Source organism: Mesoplodon bidens, assembly GCF_964165515.1.
Source record: "Mesoplodon bidens genome assembly, chromosome: 9".
NCBI classification, from domain to species: domain Eukaryota; kingdom Metazoa; phylum Chordata; class Mammalia; order Artiodactyla; family Ziphiidae; genus Mesoplodon; species Mesoplodon bidens.
In genome coordinates this window covers 32453559-32472037 of record NC_138166.1, presented here as the reverse complement: position 1 = coordinate 32472037, position 18479 = coordinate 32453559, and the positions used below count along the sequence as shown (strand labels likewise).

General features: G+C 40.7%; 1 protein-coding gene across 2 annotated transcripts in view; it reads left to right on the top strand.

The window, feature by feature from the left end:
- The window catches only part of DNAH11 (dynein axonemal heavy chain 11), a gene marked incomplete at its 3' end in the record, with an annotated part of 314796 nt that overhangs the window by 288051 nt on the left and 8266 nt on the right, over positions 1-18479 (top strand). For both annotated transcript variants that reach the window (XM_081244744.1, XM_081244745.1), the window contains exons 74-77: positions 2434-2661; positions 7543-7734; positions 10892-11011; positions 16593-16835. In XM_081244744.1, the coding sequence (XP_081100870.1) occupies positions 2434-2661; positions 7543-7734; positions 10892-11011; positions 16593-16835 (783 nt within the window). The remainder of the gene's footprint in view (positions 1-2433; positions 2662-7542; positions 7735-10891; positions 11012-16592; positions 16836-18479) is intronic.

The following is an 18479-nucleotide window of genomic DNA, read 5'->3' as shown; positions in this document are numbered from 1 at the left end:
GCCTCTCAGCTCTGAGGAACTGATCCGAAGAGGTAGCAGGGGAGAGGTCAGTATCTATGTGATTCTGGTGAAGGGGCTACATGCAGTCAAGCACACATCTCGGTTGAAGGTTGCTGCTAGCCACGAGGAGCAGATGTTTCCATTCATGATTTTAGTGCTTTTCTAGGTATGAGAAGATGCAAGGAATTGAGTTCATAAAATTTTCTCCTGAAAATATCTAACTATCTGAAGGCCTGTTCTACCAGATTTTCCCAGAGCACAGAAAGCCTCATCCCTAATCTCTGCCCTGAACTCCTTTCAGGGTGTGTTGAAAGTCAGCGACTGCAGTGGCTAGTGACTTCGTTCTTATAGAACCAGATGGCGAGTGACATTTTTTAGTTTGTACTAGCAAGAATCCAGGAGCCAGTGGAGCCCAGGCAAGCTTTAGGGGGCACCTAGGGGCCGAGCAAACTCCAAGCTCACTCCTTCCTCAGCAGGGTGTGCCAGCTGTCTCAGCAGGTCTGGAAATGGCCATTTGATATGCAGCACAGTGATCCCAAAGGTTCTTATTTATATGTCAGGCTCTTTACTAGGCAACTTGTAGGATACATGATCTCTAATCATCACAGCAAAGTTGCAAGGGTAGGTATTGTCATCCCATTATAAAGGTGAGAAAACTGAGCCTCAGAGTGGTTTGGAGAGCCTCAGGCCCATACAGCAGGAAAGTGGCAGAGTCTGTCCGCCAGCAGGCGACGTTCTTTCCGCTAGCCCGTACTGCCACCCTCATGCAGATATGACATTGGCCTTCCTTAATATCTCCAGTATCTGGGGTTGATGCATTCTGCATTTCTGTAAAATTGGATTCACTAAGAAACTGCCCAGTGTCCAAGAGGAATATAACCTTCTTGGAGAGTAAAACCTACTGCTTAGATGAGACTTCAGTATGGGGACTTGGGATGGTGTGTCCCTTCTGAGCCTCACAGAGTCGGACGGGTAATAGTGGAGGCTTTGTTTTCCAGAGATAGCAGTTGTTGCTGGGTCAGTGGGGTAGATGCTGAGCTCTCCCCACAAAAGAGAACGTTCTTTGCGAGTTCTCATGCATCCAGCAGCTCAGACTGGAGAGAAACTGGGAGGGGTGCAGTCCTCCTCAGGAGAACATAGTAGTCAAAGTAAAATGTTTCTGTTATTTTTATATCTATGCTGCGCTACCCGTTGCCCCCCCTCCCCCCAAAAAATGCAAGTTGTAAGTTTTACCGTTAAAAAATTTCTCAAAAGACCTTATTTGGTGAAGGATCTCCTTTTGGGTATCTATTTTAGACCTTTGATTTTTGTTTTTAGCGGTAAGCCAGTAACTTAGAATGTAACTTTCACTATGTCTCTCCACACATAGAATAATTGGAGAGGAGAGACTATCCCAGGCTTTTTGGCAGTTTCTGAAGGTTTCTAGGATACATTTGATTGGCAGTTAAAAGAGAAGCATTCTTTGAAGAATGAGAAGCCCAGCATAATAGGAACTTGTTATATTGTTTGTAATTTACATTAAATTCTGTCAGCGTAGGCAGATGATATGTATGCACATGTTAATGAGTTCCTAACCAAACTCTGCGCTGGTCAATTACTATGATCAGAGATAGCCCCTCTAAGGATATTTAGCTGGCGTTTTATCAAAAACCCACACTCCAGAGAAGACTATTACTAAGGTAGCAGACTGGCACTATCTTTGTCTCAGATGCACACCAGATGATTTGTGAATTAATATAATGGAAAAAATCATTTTTCATGTGCAAAATGGGTGGTTTTCAAGATATGTGTATTGGCTAAAAATGTCACACATACATTGCTACCCTGGGACAAATGGCCGCAAGAATCTAGCCAGTCTCAAAGCCAGTATCCTCAAGAATGGTTCCCAGGCTGGATTCCAAAGAGTGCCAGTGTACAATGATGGCTCACTTGGAGATTTTTCTGTTCCCTGACTCCAAAGTCACTGTTAAAATATTTTTACATTTGTTTCATATACTAATGAGTAGGAGTTTGAGTAGAGGAGATTTCCGTCAGTAACAATGAAGTAGGGGATCAGGTGCACTTCTAGCCTTTAGTTTTTATACTTGATTAAACTAACCCAGATAAGTCTTAGTAATTGAGTTTGAACTGTAACAAAGAAAAGTATCAAGAACTCCATCTCAGAAGTGATTGGCGGGTGTTGGAAGTAGGTGAGTGTGTTAGAAGGAGATTTTGTTTTACAAAGACAAACTGTAGTGATTTGGAGCACTTAATGTGTTCAGTGTTCAATTCTGTCTTGGTTTATTTTTTTTCCCTAATGCACTAGTAAAGGAAACTTTAAATCGTGGTTCTCTGAGTTTTCAACTCATTCATGTACAGGGAAATGTTGTAATCCTATAATTTAATGTAATGTACTTCAGTCTCACAGGAATTCTAAACCATGCTGTTTTTCAGAATGTCCATTTGGTACCCAAGTGGCTCGGAACCTTGGAGAAACTCCTTGAAAGATTCAGCCAGGGAAGCCACAGAGATTACAGGGTTTTCATGAGTGCTGAGTCTGCACCTACACCAAATGAACATGTCATCCCTCCAGGACTCCTGGAAAACTCCATCAAGATTACTAATGAGCCTCCCACAGGAATGCTGGCCAATTTGCATGCTGCTCTCGACAACTTTGATCAGGTAAGAAAGCAGAAGCAGCCTGGTCTGACACTGAAGTCAGGGTCTTCTCACAAGACTGTGAGACCTACAACCACAGCCACGCGTGTAAAGAGAATGAACCACGTACCTTTTTGAGGAGCTTGCTTATTGAAGGCAAACATGGCAGACTAGTATCTCTAACCATAGGAAGAGAGAAAGCCACTGTTCTTATTGACCTCGTTGAGAAGATTGATGACAACAATGATGACGTGGCAGGGGTTTTAGTATACTACTTGATATTTTGATCTGGTTTTGATATTAGTAAATTTAAAGCCCTTCTTTTTAGATTATATCCATCCTGCCTTCATATTTATATTTTCATGTCCTTCCAAAATAAAACAAATAAATCAGTGCCTTTATAAATTAACGATCGTTCTATTACCATTAGTCTCCTTGTTCAAATTACCACATCTGTCTGTGTCATAATCAAGTCTGTCAGTTTCCTTTGTTGCTATTTCTCTGAGCTCCCATTCCTTCCTCTAATTTCTTAGAAATCCTTGGTAAAGAGCATTCTTATTAGGAGAAGTAGAATAAGCCTGAAAGAGGAAACACGTATGATGTGGTGATAAATATTCAGCCTCCTGTTAGAAATGTTATTATCCTTTATGAAACATGCCCACATGCTTAACTTTTTCTCTAGGTCCCTCTGGGCTAAGAGGAGAAAACCAGCGTTATGAAGGCATTAAAATAATTGGCCACCTAAGAATATAGTTTTGAAGAATACAATTAATTGCTCAATTCAATAATTGAGTAGTTTGTGCCTGTTTACCCAATGGGCTGTGTAAACAAAAGGCACTGAAAAACTCTGTTGAGTCTGTTACATGTTTGAAGTCTCCTTTTTTGCAAACTAAGACAGGCATGTATTTTATCTTCCCTCAATTTATAATTCCTGGCCATTTGTGACATTCTCAAGCTCTCTCTCAAAGTAGGTACAAAAGAGGAGATTGACGTATTTAAATAGGATTTATCCAACTTCCCAGAACAATTGTCTTTATTTGTGAAAAGTGAGCAGTTCATGAGTAAATAGGCTTCAGCCCAGTTGTCCTTCAGCTTTTTTTTGGTGAGCACCTCTCTGATAATCTGATAAAACTATGGATACTGTCCCCAGGGAAATGCACACTAAAAAAAATTGTTGCATACAATCATAGGGATGACCAGATCCCCCAAAGCCTATGCAGGAATTCCTTCCCCAGTTAAGAACAGCATGTTCTAGTTTACTTATGAAAGTATCAGGTTTGTTTTTTTTTTACTGCTACTTGGAAAACCCCTTACAATAATTGGTTACGTTTATTGAAAAGAGTCTTAAGAACTTCAGGGGGGAATATTTCTTAGCTACTGGAAAGGCTCCTCTGAAATATTAAGATTAAATTTGTTCAAAAGTAGCAAAAGCAAAGCTAATCAATGTGATTCACTAAATAAACTTTCCATCAAACCTATTTTAGCCAAAACCTAAGATTTTAAAGCTTTGTGACCACCTAGAGGGGTGGGATAGGGAGTGTGGGAGGGAGACGCAAGAGGGAGGAGATATGGGAACATATGTATGCATATAGCTGATTCACTGTTATACAGCAGAAACTAATACACACCACTATAAAGCAATTATACGCCAATAAAGATGTTTAAAAAAAAAGATTCTAAAGAAAATCTAAAAATTTTAAGAGTCCTTTATGAATGCTGAACTGTTATTATGTTAGAAAAAATGTGGGTTTTATTCAGATTATGTAATTCAAGGGTACTAGCCTGTGCTCCCTGGCTATCTGTGTATAGGTTTCTAGATCCCTTTTATCAGTTAGAATTATGGCTGGCTATTTATGAAGGAAGTAGAAAACAACAGTGGCTTAAACAAGGTTAAAAAAGGTATTTCTGCCACATGAGAATTCAGGAGCTAGGTCATTCAGAGCTCCTTTATGTCACCACAGAGTTGTCATCAACCCCGTTTGCTTACATTTCACCATTTCTAGGATGGGCTTGCCGTGGTCCCAAGTGGCAGTGAGGGTGGCAGCTCCCATAGCTGTGTTCCAGAAAGTAGGATGAGAGAAGGAACAAAGCAGATGACAAAGGGAACAAGCTTGCTTTCTTGTAAAAGATTCATTCTGCAAGTTAATACACAATACTTCTTTCAACTTATTGGTCAAACTAATTCACACTGCATTACCTAGCTGCAAGAGAAGCTGGAAAAGTAAATCTATCTTGGGCAGTATATGCCCAGCTAAAAGTCAGCAGGAAGGCACTTTAGAGAGGGCAGATAGTGGTCTCCATCACAGACCTCCTCCTTTCCCAAGTCTCCTTGTATCATCCTGGGTGTTCTGTGTCGCTGCCGTGGCCCTGTCTTGCTGAAGCCTGTGACGTGGACAGAGGGTGATGAATGCCCTCTACCTTGGTTCTCATTTGGGTTAGGTAAATGGGTCCCAGTTGCTCCTATTGCCTGGCTGCCCTTCTTACGTGAGAAAAGCACCTAAGGGATCTAGACAAGTTAACTTTTCTGTGTAGGTATTTTCATTTTTCATGCTTTGATTTTCAAGTCAAATTAAACCTGTGTTCTTAATCTTCTCCCCAAGTCAGAATTTATCCTCAAATTTTGACATGTGTATTCACAGCGAACAAAGTGCATTTGATATTGATCCTTTATTACCTTGAACATTCTAGAATATTTATGTAAATATAATCAGTAAGTGACCAAGATGTAAAGAACCTTTTCTTTAGGATGCTGCCTACCTAACCCTCTTTCAGCTCAGTAGCACTGCCTCTTGAAGAAGATGTCATAAATGTTTGGGCTCCCTTCATCCCCAGATAACCAGATTTTTGAAGCAAGAATGTAAATTTCTTTTTCTGTAAGATTTGCAGCAGAAACAAATAATGGTAATTGTGCATGTAAAATTGGCATCTGTGTGCATGCAACACTGTTATGTATGTGTGGATGCCTGTTCTCTGTTCACAATGCTGTTTGTATATTTTCTGATACAAACACTTGATCACTTGCTTTGTAAAAATACAATTGACCTGAAATGTAGAGTGTTAGGTAGACTTGTATTTTTCTTAGGAATGCCTGATTCACATTTTCTTCTAATGTCATTTAGATTATCAGAGCATTATGAAATGGGCATTGACTTATGATTTTGGTTTTTTTAGCAGTGAGGCTAAAATTAGGTCAGTTATATGAAGTATATAGACGGAAATAATGTACTAACTGTAGTACTTGGGTTTTCGGTGGACTATATGTAATTCAGGGAGGGTGTGTTAGGTGACTTGTTAGACCGTAAAATTTTGTCACTTCCATTTGGCCTCCTAGAAATTTCTTCCTTTTAAAAGCAATGTATTTTTATATCCTTCAACATTAATTCCAATTATATGGTTTCTCTTTTCTTCTTTCAAAAGCTTGCCTTTTACTTGATGTTTAGTTGAGGAAAAGTTATTTGTAATGATTGTATATTTTTAAGCCCCTTAAATTTCCTAGAAGTGGCCTAGTCATTTAGAATAACCTAGTGATTTAGTTGGGTCAGCACTCTATGTGGCCTGGCCAATTCTAGAACTATATTTGGTGGTAACCCTGGATTCTGATGAAAGCGATAGAGAAAGAAACTAAAATGCTCTTCTGGTCCTGGACCAAGAGAACAAATCTAGGCTTGGTTTAGACTTTTACTGAAAGGCCTCTGGGAGGCCAGATCTGAGCTCCCACCCCAAACGGGCTAAATATATTTTGTATTATAGATGCCCACATTGTCAGATCCATTTAAACGTAGACCGGGTGTAATTTGACTGTTTTAAAGGACAAGACAGGAAGGTGCTGTTTTGGCCTCACCTTCCTCCACTGCTCACCATCAGCTGAAGGATTCCTCCTCAGTTTTTCCTTGTTTGCCTCACAGGACTGGCAGATTTGAGAATGGGTAAAGTACTACCCTTAAGACACAGATGGCTGTTTTTCGCCTTTTAATTTTATGGCTTTTGGGGCCATAACCATATCAGTGTAGCATACCAGGTTTCCCTCTGCATTTGCAAAAAAAAATCTTACAGATCTACTCTACAGGGCATTTGTTTTCTAATCTTCCATATGCTGTTCTGTCATTCCAACAGTGAATGTTATTTTCAGTTCATTGGAAGAAAACTATTTGTCGTGGTGGTTGTATTAGTCAAGGGACAGTACAGAATTATAGTGATTCATCCAAGATACTCCCTCACACATAATTGGCAGCTCTGGTGCATGAGATCAGCCACACACCCAAGCTTGTGGTGCCTCCACCATACCTAACTCACAGCTTCCAAGTCGTCCAGTCATCATCATTTGTAGCTCATGGGAAAGGGAAAAGACCGACAACCCGACCAAGCAATTTCCCTTTAAGCAAGTGATGTGAAAGTTGCATGCGTCACTTCTGCTCAAACTCCATTGGCAAAAACTTGGTCACGTGGCACATCTGGCTTCGGGAGAGGCTGGGAGATGGCCTTTTGACGAGTGGCTGTGTGCCCAGATAATCGGTATTACTATGGAACGAGGAGGGATGGAGAATTGGCATTAACTTATATTCTGCTACAGTGATGAAATTAAGAGGATGGCCTTTTGTCAAACAGATTGTACAAGAACATTTTTGCCGGGGAAATTGATGTCAGGCAGTATTACCACTGGCAAAATGAATTGTCTCATTTTCTAGTGAAACAGAAGAATAACTGAAGCAAAATAAAAGCATTCCTCTTAAATCAACAGAGTGGCAAATGCCAAGCAGTCTTCTCCTATGCTCTCCTAGCTTAAAACTGCATGTTACCTCTGTCCTAGGTCTCCCTCAAAGTCCTCTGCAAGATGACTGAAAACTCAGACCCTTGCCCTTGGAAACCATACGGATGGATGATCAAACATTCTTTCTTTCCTCCCAGGATACACTTGAAGTGTGCTCCAAGGGGCAGGAGTTTAAAAGCATTCTCTTCTCTCTGTGCTACTTCCATGCCTGTGTTGCTGGGAGACTGAGGTTTGGCCCCCAGGGCTGGAGCCGCTGCTATCCGTTCAGTTCTGGAGACCTCACCATCTGCGCCAACGTCCTCTGCAACTACTTAGAGGCAAACCCTAACGTAAGTGCCAGTGGCCAGATAACCTCTTCCGAGGAGTGTACTGAATCTGTCAGTCTTTGGACACTATCAAAATGGACCATAATTTCTCTTTAGAAGCTATTATTGCAATAGCTGACACTACATATGCATCCTCTGCCAAGTGTGAGGTTTTACAACACTGGATGCTCGAACTTTATGAGATGGGTCAAGCCAGTTCTACATCAGCAGCTTAGTGCAAAAAAAAAAAAAAAATGTCCTTCATTATGTTAACAAAAACAGTGGTTTACATGTGCATGTACGCCAGATTCATTAGGCAGGTAATGAAGCATTTGCACAAATGTAATTACATACAGCAATTCTGACAGTTCATAACACTGCATTAATAATCACTACAATTAGTTCTGATGATGGAAGCAATTTACAGCACGTCACATGTATAAATAATGGTGCATTTCCTGCATATGTCATTATTATGTATTAAGGATGCCACCTTGTTGTGACTTTTTCAGTAATGTTCCCCTTGATTTGAAGTTAAAGGTAGATGAATGATTTTATTTCGTAGCTAAAATGTGTTCTACAGATGGGAACGGGAATGCTTCATCAGGAACATTTGTGTAAACTCTTATATACTCAGTGACTGGATTTCAAAAAGGGTGAATCATTTGTAAGGATATTCTGGCTCAGTCCTCACAAGGGAAACTTTTTCCATTAAGTTAAATCTGTTAAAATCGAGGTATGTTTGTCAGAACCCACCAGGCATGGTGCTTTAGGCCACACTTTCTATTAAAGGGCCTTTAAAACCATTCAACCATGTTTCTATGTATAAATGGTTCTTTTTTGTTCTTTTGGTAATTATCGTTATCACAGTTTTCTCAAGCTTTGAAGATGGTTTGACTACTATCTGAATATGTACACTTTGTACCTAACATGGTGTGTTCTCCTAAGGAACACATTTTGAATAAGTTGTGTCCAAGAGAAATGGCTTTAATATGGTATGTGATGATCACTATTCCATATCTAGCATTTTTTTAAATTTATGAAACTCACTTTGAGCATATTTTGACCATTCTAGTAAATACTATTTTGTGTTGAGCTTAGCACATTTTGTTTAAAATGTTGCAGGTAGAATTGACTATTATAATAGTTCTGGAGAGTTCTGGGTAGAAAATGAAATAGACCACTGAGTACTTTTATTCAAGCCCTTCATCACTGTCCCAGGAGGCTGAGGCCAGGAATATTATCCTATTTCAGCTGGACCCTGTACACAGTTGAGGTAGGAATGAAGGGGAGCAAGAGAGGGCTTGACTCACGTTTCTCTCCAGCTCCCACATCCCGAGGCTTGGCAACACTAGTTGGCCAATTGAATCGTGCTATGTCCTGCTGCTTCTCCCACGGGTGTTCCAGCCTCAAGACAGCTTTAGGTTTTAAAAACGCGCTCTTGTGTCTTAGATGTCTTGACCCAAGTCATTCACCACACATCACATCACGAAGCAAGTTAGTTAGATCTGGGAATTAAGTTGACGTGCCCACATAGTTTGGTTGTACAACATGCCCTTTTCCGGAAGGTATATGTATAAACTTGGAAGTAGGCAGATGATAGATGATATTTCAAGTCATGAGATTAGATGAGACCATCAAGGTTACAGAGTATAACTGAGAGATCTAAAGGTTACGCCTTAGGGAATGCCAACGTTTAACTATTGTAAGAACTTCGATATTTTTCCATATGAATTTCGTAAGTCTCACCATACGGAAATGCTTGAATGTCAAGGTTGGAAGACTTTAATTGAAAACATCATTTGGTTGTTTACATTTAAGGTTAGGGATGGGGCTATGTAACATCTGACTTTGGTTTTACAAAGCCTAGAGGGAGTAGGAAGAAGAATTGTTTTTCTGTAGCAGTACCTTTCTCCCACCCTGTGGAGTACAGTTTGGGGGACATGCCCAAGAAGACCTCTACTGAGTAACAACAAGTTCACATTTTTTTCAGGCTGTACCACTGTGCCAAGGGAAGGTTTACCAAAAAAAAAAAAAAAGTATTTGTAAAAAAACAAAGATCAAGATTTGTGAGAAGAAAATCAATTATTGAGAAGAATAGACCCCTAGCTGATTAAAATCTTGAGGGAGCTATATATCAGCTAATAATGTATAGCAGGCGTTAATTAAATGTGATCAGAGAAATAAAGTTAAGAGCTCTCTGTTTCCCAACCATTTCTGTTCTATGGGAGGTAGTCCATGGCATGGTTGAGAGAGCATGGTACAGTGTAGCCACTTTAATTTTTCATTCACATCGAAGTGGCTTAAAAGAAAGACGTAGTTGAGGTTCATTTATTCAAATTCAAATAAAGTTGTAGCAAGTACATTGGAATAGTTGAAGCAATTTTACTTGTTCTGTCACATCCTGCAACAAATGAAGGCTATAATCAAGTTTTCACTTCAACTGTTGGGAGGCAGTGTACTGCCCCCGAGGGTATAAAGGTTTCTGTCTAGAAAGGCTTCATCGCAAATGGGCATGTTTTGCAAACCCAGAGGAAGCTAAAGGGTAGCACAGAGGGGCTTCAAACCCTGCAAAGCCAAATAAAGAGGAGATACGGTGATTCCTTGAATAAAACATACGACAGTCATTAGTTACAGCACTTGGAACAGTCATGGAGGCCGGTCATGCCATAAACCGAGCCCTCAAATCAATCTGTGGCAAACGGCTTGGTTTGCCTGGACTCTTGGAAGGTGATGGAATTCTAAGTAACACCCCAAATTCAAATTGTATAGGTTTTTCTTTCTGTTCCCTGATTTAGATCATAAAACCTGGTATAAATCAGATCATAAAAATGTCATCCCTCAAAGGTCCTATGAACCAACACCCTCTTGTGGTTTTTAGATGAGGTTCTGAATGTGTAAACCTTAACTGCATAACATGTTCTAGGAATAATCCGGTTTGCTTTAAAATCTTCATTAAAAGCTCAGCTTCATTAAAAGCTCACTGAATGTATTAAAACACACTGCAAATAATTCTCAGCCAATTCAATCCTGACAATTCAGACAATTCCTGAACCTCTTTTAAATGCTCCTGTAGGTTGGGGCTTGTAGAGAGGCACTTGCTGCTGACTGACTGTTCGGAGGCAGGGGTCCCGAACCCGGAAGTGAACGTTTGCATGACTCCCCTCCCCTCTCCCGCCAGGTCCCATGGGAAGACCTCCGTTACCTCTTTGGTGAGATCATGTATGGAGGCCACATCACAGATGACTGGGATCGCAAACTGTGTCGGGTGTACTTAGAAGAATTCATGAATCCCTCTCTGGTAAGACATTTACGTCATTTCACAGAGGAGAAAGTTCTCGTAAGATTCTTTTTTAACTTTGTATTTTATATTGGAGTACAGTTGATTAACAATGGTGTGTTCGTTTCAGGTGTACAGCACTATGATTCAGTTATACCTACACGTTATCTATTCTTTTTAAAATTCTTTTCCCGTTTAGGTTGTTATATCATATTGAGAGGAGTTCCCTGTGCTATGCAGTAGGTCCTTGTTGGTTATCCATTTTAAATATGGAGGTGTGTGCCTGCCAATCCCCTAACTATCCCTTCTGCCCACCCTTCCCCACCCCCCCCCCGGTAACCATAAGTCCGTTCTCTAAGTCTGTGAGTCAGTTTCTGTTTTGTAAATAAGTTCATTTGTATCACTTTTTTTTTTTTAGATTCTGCATATAAGCGATAGTTTGCTTTCTCTAAGAATTTTTTAAACTGATTTCACTATGTAAATAATTCTTGAACGTTATTGAGGATTCTTGGCCTTTTGTGAGTATATTCTGGCACACCTTCCAGGGAGTTTAGAAGTTTGTTAGAAGTGTAGGATCTTGGGCCCCATCTCACACCCACAGAATCCGAATCTGTGTTTCAGCAAGATACCTCCCTGCCACCACTGCAGGTGGTTTCTGTGCCCACATGAAGCACTGTCCCATGCACAGACTCACTGGATCTTTGAGATAACTCCGTGAGGTACACAGCACTGACACTGTCACCCCATTTCATAAGACAAAGAGACTAGGTCACGGTGATTTGCCCCAGGTCTCCCAGTTATCCCAGGCAGGGGCTCTAGCCAGACGTATTGATTTCAATTCAGCGGCTCTGATACAAGTGAATTCTATAGTTCTTTCTCTGGCACAGAAGCCATGGAGTATTCTAAATTTTGATCACTAACTCCTAACTAAATATGTGCTCAAGAAAACTGCGGTGATGTGAGAGGGCAGTTCTTCCTTCTGTGAGGGAGGGGCAGAGCTCCCTTGTACTGCAGTTTGAAGAGGCCACAGGTACCCTTTTCCCATTTCTCATCTTACCAGCCCTATGTCTGTGTACACCCACATGGTTTGTGGCTTGTTTTCCATACTGAAGTAGCTGAAAGTGGTGGCATACTTTTCTCCTGTCTCTCTCTAAAGGTTTCCAGGTTCATGGCCATTGCCTGATTATTTCTTGGAAACCCAAGGCACCCTCCACCGTGCCATCTCTACTCCCACTTGGGCAAGACACCAACTGTGTTTAGAGCTGTGCCATGTATTTTTTTTTTTTTTTTAAGATGTTGGGGGTAGGAGTTTATTAACTTATTTATTTATTTTTGCTGTGTTGGGTCTTCGTTTCTGTGCGAGAGCTTTCTCTAGTTGTGGCAAGCGGGGGCCACTCTTCATCGCAGTGCACGGGCCTCTCACTATCGCGGCCTCTCTTGTTGCAGAACACAGGCTCCAGACGCGCAAGCTCAGTAGTTGTGGCTCACGGGCCTAGTTGCTCCGCGGCATGTGGGATCTTCCCAGACCAGGGCTCGAACCTGTGTCCCCTGCATTAGCAGGCAGATTCTCAACCACTGCGCCACCAGGGAAGCCCTGTGCCATGTATTTTTAAAAAAAAATAGTTTGAGCAACCTCCTGTTTATAATTTCTTGAGAAGTTCATCTCCTAAAAGCATTATGCCTTCCTCAAGTCCATTTTGAGAAGTAATATAATCATGTATTAGAAAACATGGTGTACTGTAGTCTCATATAGAAAATTGAGGACAGATTATTTTTTGCTACTTTTAATAATGTTAAACAATTTGGGGACAAGGCAGGAAAAAAAAAAGACTTTCCTGCCATGTGACCATTACTTGTTTCTTTTGACTGTGAGTCTCCTGGTCTTTCCTTAGTTCTAATGAGCAAGGTTTCACGGGTCAGAAAGACACTTTGAATTTAGCACAATTGGAAGTCACTCCTCAGAAGAGGTCTGGGAGTACGTTACCATGGAGATGGGAAAGATAAACAGGGTCGGGTGTGCTACCTCTACAGAGGCTGATTTCTCTGAATGATGGTGGAGGTCAAGGGGCAGAGCGACAAACTCACTCTGCTCTTCCCTCTCTGGTTCTGGCCTGAGGATGAGAGTGAATTACTGTTGCCAACCAAGACAGTCCATTAACCTTCACAAGCCTGAACTCCCATTCACATAATTGTAAAATAAATATAGACGATGCAACCTGAGGGGCACCTCTGGTGTGTGCATTAGCCCTTTAGACATTTAGGTACCTGCCCTTCCATGCCACTCTGGTGAGGTTTTCAGGATGGAGATGCTCATTTGCAGTCTTGCATCCTCACCAGAAAGCACTACCTTGTCAACTCACCAGAGGAAGTTAAAGCACTGACTGGTTTGGTGGCAGCAACTGCAAAATCCCAGTTATTTCGTTCTCATACAGATGTTTCCTGCTCATGCTGTTTACATAATTAGGAACTTAAGCTAACACTTCAGCATCTGCAGGATGTCTTTTTGCCACTTCTCACATTGGTTAACTTATTTGGCAATTAGTGTCTTTGGTTACATGGGCAGGTGGTCAAACCTTGGAATGCTTTCAGTGGCTTTGTCCTGTTAGGAGGATGAATGAGTTTCTTGTTGGGTAAATGACACGACATTTAGAGAGGGTTCCCCGACGGCAATGTGCTTTAGAGGGTTCCTGGCCGAAGTTAGGGAATTATAATTAATATTCTTCTCTCATGTAAGGTGCATAGTTGGCAATGCTAAACAAGTAATATGGTGAATTACTTTTGGAAAATAAGGTATCAGGTCACCTGAAAGCTGTCAAATATTAATAGCTTAAAAGTTGGGCTTTGAAGTAAAACAAAATGACAAAAAAGCTCGGGTTCAAATTCAGTTCTCCCTTGTGTTTGCTGTGCAGTTTTAGATACATCACGGAACCTGAGCCTCTGTTTATTCATTTGTGAAATTAGGGTACACAGTAGCAGTCACTCACCATCCTCCTCCTCAACCTGCCCCACTCCCCAGCACCAGGTGACCACTAATCTACTTTCTGTCTCTATAGATTTGCCTAATCTGGACATTTCATATAAATGGAATCACACAATATCGGGCCTTCTGTGTCTGACCTCTTTCACTTAGCATGTTTTCGAGGTTCATCCATGTTATAGCATGTATCAGTACTTCATTCCTTTTAAGGGCCAAATAATATTTCATCGTGTCGATACACTATTTTATTTATCTGTTCATCAGTTGATGGATATTTGGGTTGTTTCCACTTCGGGGCTATTATGAATAATGCTGCTTTAAATATTCATATATGTGTTTGCATGGACATACATTTCCACTTCTTTTGGGTATATACATAGAAATGAAATTATTGGATCATATGGTAACTCTATGTTTAATGTTTTGAGGAGCCACCAAACTGTTTTCCAAAGTGGCTGCATCACTTTATATTCCCGCTGGCAACATATGAGGGCTCCGTTCTCTCCACGTCCTCGCGGTGGGTGTGAAGTGGTATCACATTGTAGTTTTGTTTTGCATTTCCTTGAAGACTAGTGATGTTGAGCAACTTTTCCTGTGCTTATTAGTCATTTGTGTGTCTTCTTTGGAGACATGTTAATTGAGAACTACTGATTCTTTGAGGCCTAACAATAACCTTATCAAACAGCCCTCCGCCAAAGGCAGGACAGGTGGCCATGGTGCAGAGTGAGGGTCCCATCAGCAAGAAGCAGCTTTTCATAAAAGCCTCTCAGTGGGATGGGAGAAGGCTTGGATTTAGAATCAGGATTCCCAGAGCTCCTTGAGTATGTTGACATCTTCACAGATTTCTCAAAGTAAGAGAAGAGAAGTCTCTGTGTGAACTAAGCCTTGTTTATCGAGCTTTACTTGTTTGACATCATAGTAGGAACTTACAGTAGGACATTCTCAGGTTTTGTTTTTTCCTTCTAGAAAATTAGGGTGTTCTCATGTTTATTGGGTCCAGGTCTCTGTTTCTGGCAATACGAAAGACTGGATAACTTGAAAATTCTCCCCATTCAAAATAAAAATAGAAATTCTGACTTTAACATTTAAAGTGCCTTTTGGAATTCAGGAGAGCAATTGAGCATCATCCCTAAGGACATGGGCTCCCTTGGCAATCTGGGATTGCAGGTTTGAGAAGGAAGGAATAAACTGCCACGACTCACAGATGACATGATTGTGTAGAAAATCGCGTTTATTTTGTCTCCATTAGACGGTGAGTTCCTTAAGAACTAGGTTATATGAATCTCTTATACTTCCACGGCTTATTGGGGTATACTAGGTGATCAGTTCGTACAATTGAATGAATTAATGAATAGTCACTTTGTCTCCAGGTGATAGTGAGGGGACCAGATAGCATGAACATACACAATTACAGAGATAAACCCCTTTTCAGAAAATGATTTTAAAATTCTAGGCATAAAATAGCTACTTTAGGTGATGGTTTTTAAAAACTAGCATTCCCTGTACATTTAAGTGCATGTAGACAGAATTCACAGCAAGAGGCTGGGAAAATTAAACAGAAGTGTAATGGTCCCCTGGCAACTAAAGAACAATCAGGGGGAAAAAAAAATCTGAGATTACACTGAGTTAAGCAGAAAAGTATAAGCACTGGATTGACTGTATTTATAGCTGGTCAGAGACTGAGGCCCATAAATCGTTTTGTTACATTTTGAAGTACTACATTCTTTGTTTTGTTACATTTTGAAGTACTACATTCTAACTGTTGTTCTGGTATTTCTGCTCGCATTGCTTTGGTTAAGAACATTCTTCCAGGTGGAATGTCTACCCTTCTCCCCAGCCTGAATGAAGTGGATGGGTGTGATTAATGCCTGATAACTCCAGCCGCTCACTCATTAGGCAACTATGGATTGAGCACCAGTATGTGCTAGCTAGCGGTTGCCCCAGGGTCTACAGATCTTGAGATGAGCTACACGGACTCTGCCCTGAGAAGCTCAAAGTCACAGGGAGGTAGCACTGATTTGACTTTTAGTGTACACTGCCCTATGACATGTTAGTTACACACAGTCCCACGTATTTTTTAAGATAGGCACATATAATTATGCATGTTTACAAAATCTACATGCATAATATATAAAATAGTTTGAAGTAGTATTGCGGAAAGTACTATTAAGTCATACTAAAATGAGTTCAGAATTAAGATTAAAATCAAACATATGCCCAGGCAAGTTACTCTGAATCTCAATTTCTCTCTGTGAAATGGGGATATCTGAGAGAATCAATGACTTCAAGCATGCAACAGGGTGACCAATACACAGTAGATGGCTCAGCACCTGTCCGTTCCCTTTGTGTGCATGTATCGTGTTACCCCAAGCAAACCGCAAACCAGGTCTTCTTAAGGATGGGATTCATGTGTGTTCCTTGGACTTCTCCCCAGAGGTCAGCGTGGTACCATACACAGACCAGACTGACTGATTACAAGAGGGTCAAGAGAATATTTTAGAGAGCTTGCTATCTATCCAGCATTGTGCTGGGACCATCTTACCGGAGTGTTCTCAAGGTGTTTGGGAAGTGAAGATTGATGTCCACTTAGATTTGGAATAACTGACTTTTCCTTTGTGGTTGAAGGTTGATGATGAACTGATGCTGGCACCAGGATTTGCTGCCCCACCCAATCTGGATTATTCAGGCTACCACCAGTACATAGAAGAGATGCTTCCTCCGGAAAGCCCAGCACTGTATGGCCTCCACCCAGATGCTGAAATAGAATTCCTGACAGTCACAGCCAACACTCTCTTCAGAGGTTTGCTGGAGATGCAGCCCAGGAAAGCACTCAGAGGTGAAGAGCTGGGACAGTCCACAGAAGACAAGGTAGAGGGTCGTTCTTTCTTTTCTATTGAGTTATACTGTATATACAGTAAAGTACACTAGTCCTAAGTGCACAGCTAATGAAGTTTACCTTTGTGTGCACATAACCACCACCTGGATCAAAATACAGAACATTTCCAGCACTCCAGAAGGATATCCCTGCCCCTTACTGATCAGTACCCTCTCCACCCCAGGCCAAAGGTGCCCACTCTCCTTAGCTCTGTCACCACAGACTAGATCGAGTAGATTTCCCAGTGTTTAACCTTCAAATACATGCAGCCTTACAGGATGTACTAATTTATGTCTGGCTCCTTTCACTCCACATTCCACTGTGAGATTTGAGAGATTCATCCATGTCGCGGCATGGACCAATGGTTCATTTTTGTTTAGTATTTTACTATGTAATTCTTTATTTATATATATAAAATTCTTTATTTGCTCCTTCTATAGGGGATGGGTGTTTGGGTTCTTTCTAGCTTTTCATTACAATGACTATCACAGCCGTGAACATTCTTGTATAGTCTTTTGTCAGCATACAAAGGTAACTCCCAAAGCTATCTGCTCATAATACTCATTCCTGTATACCCGGAAGTGGAATTGTTGGATCAAAGGGTATAATGTTCAGCTTTAATAGATACTCCCAGTTTTCCAAAGTGGTACAACCACTCATACACACTCCCACCAGCAGTGTGTAGGAGTTCCAGTTGCTCCTGCTTCTTGGGGTCTTGTTAGGAGTCATGGTATTTCTTTGTGGTTTTAACTTTGCATTCCTCAGTTAAGAATACTGAACATTTTTTCATACGCTTATGGCCATTTGGATAAACTTTCATGTTAAGTACCTGTTCCACTTGCTTGCCCAATTTCTAATTGGGTTGTCAATCTTTTTCTTACTGATTTGTAAGAACTCTTTTATTTCAGATGTGTGTCCTTTGTTAGGTGTATGTATTGCAAATTTCTTCTCCACATGTGTGGCTTGCCTTTCATTCAGTGTGGTTTTGGCTCTGTCATTTTGTTAGTGTCTTTTTTCACCTTTTCTTGGGAGACTGGCATTATCGTTCTTTTGAAGGTTCTTATTACCGTAGAATGATGGGGATGAGAAATGGACATCAAATAATTTTTTTTACCTTTGGATTAAAATATTACTTCTCATTAGTTTAAAACCTGAATACTTTATTTTTCCCTCAATAAATTAGCCTCTATTTCTCTCAGAATTATCAGTCAAGGATTCAGTGTGTGGAAACACAATAAACATCAGGTCTAATTATAGTGAGGTCCCAGGAACTTGCCGTATTATTTCTTGAAATTTTTCAATTATTTCTTGAAATGAGGCCATTCATTGAGACGCTTATTTGTAATTTAGAAGCTTTAGAATTTGTTACAGCACATTTTATCCTATATACTAACATCTTCCCTATATGAATTTAGATTTTTAAAAAGATGAATGAATTAAAAAATCCATCCATCTGGGGAGATCTGTAGTGTTAATAGAAGCAGAGAGGTGGATGAGGTCTTCGTCTAGTTCTGGGGCTTCAATCTCTCCAGGGAGGCAGCTGATCATTACACCAGAAAATGCAAAGCAAATGAGGTAAAGATGCCTCAGCATCTCCTACAAGCGGACTGGTTGTACCAACCACCATCTACTAGGTG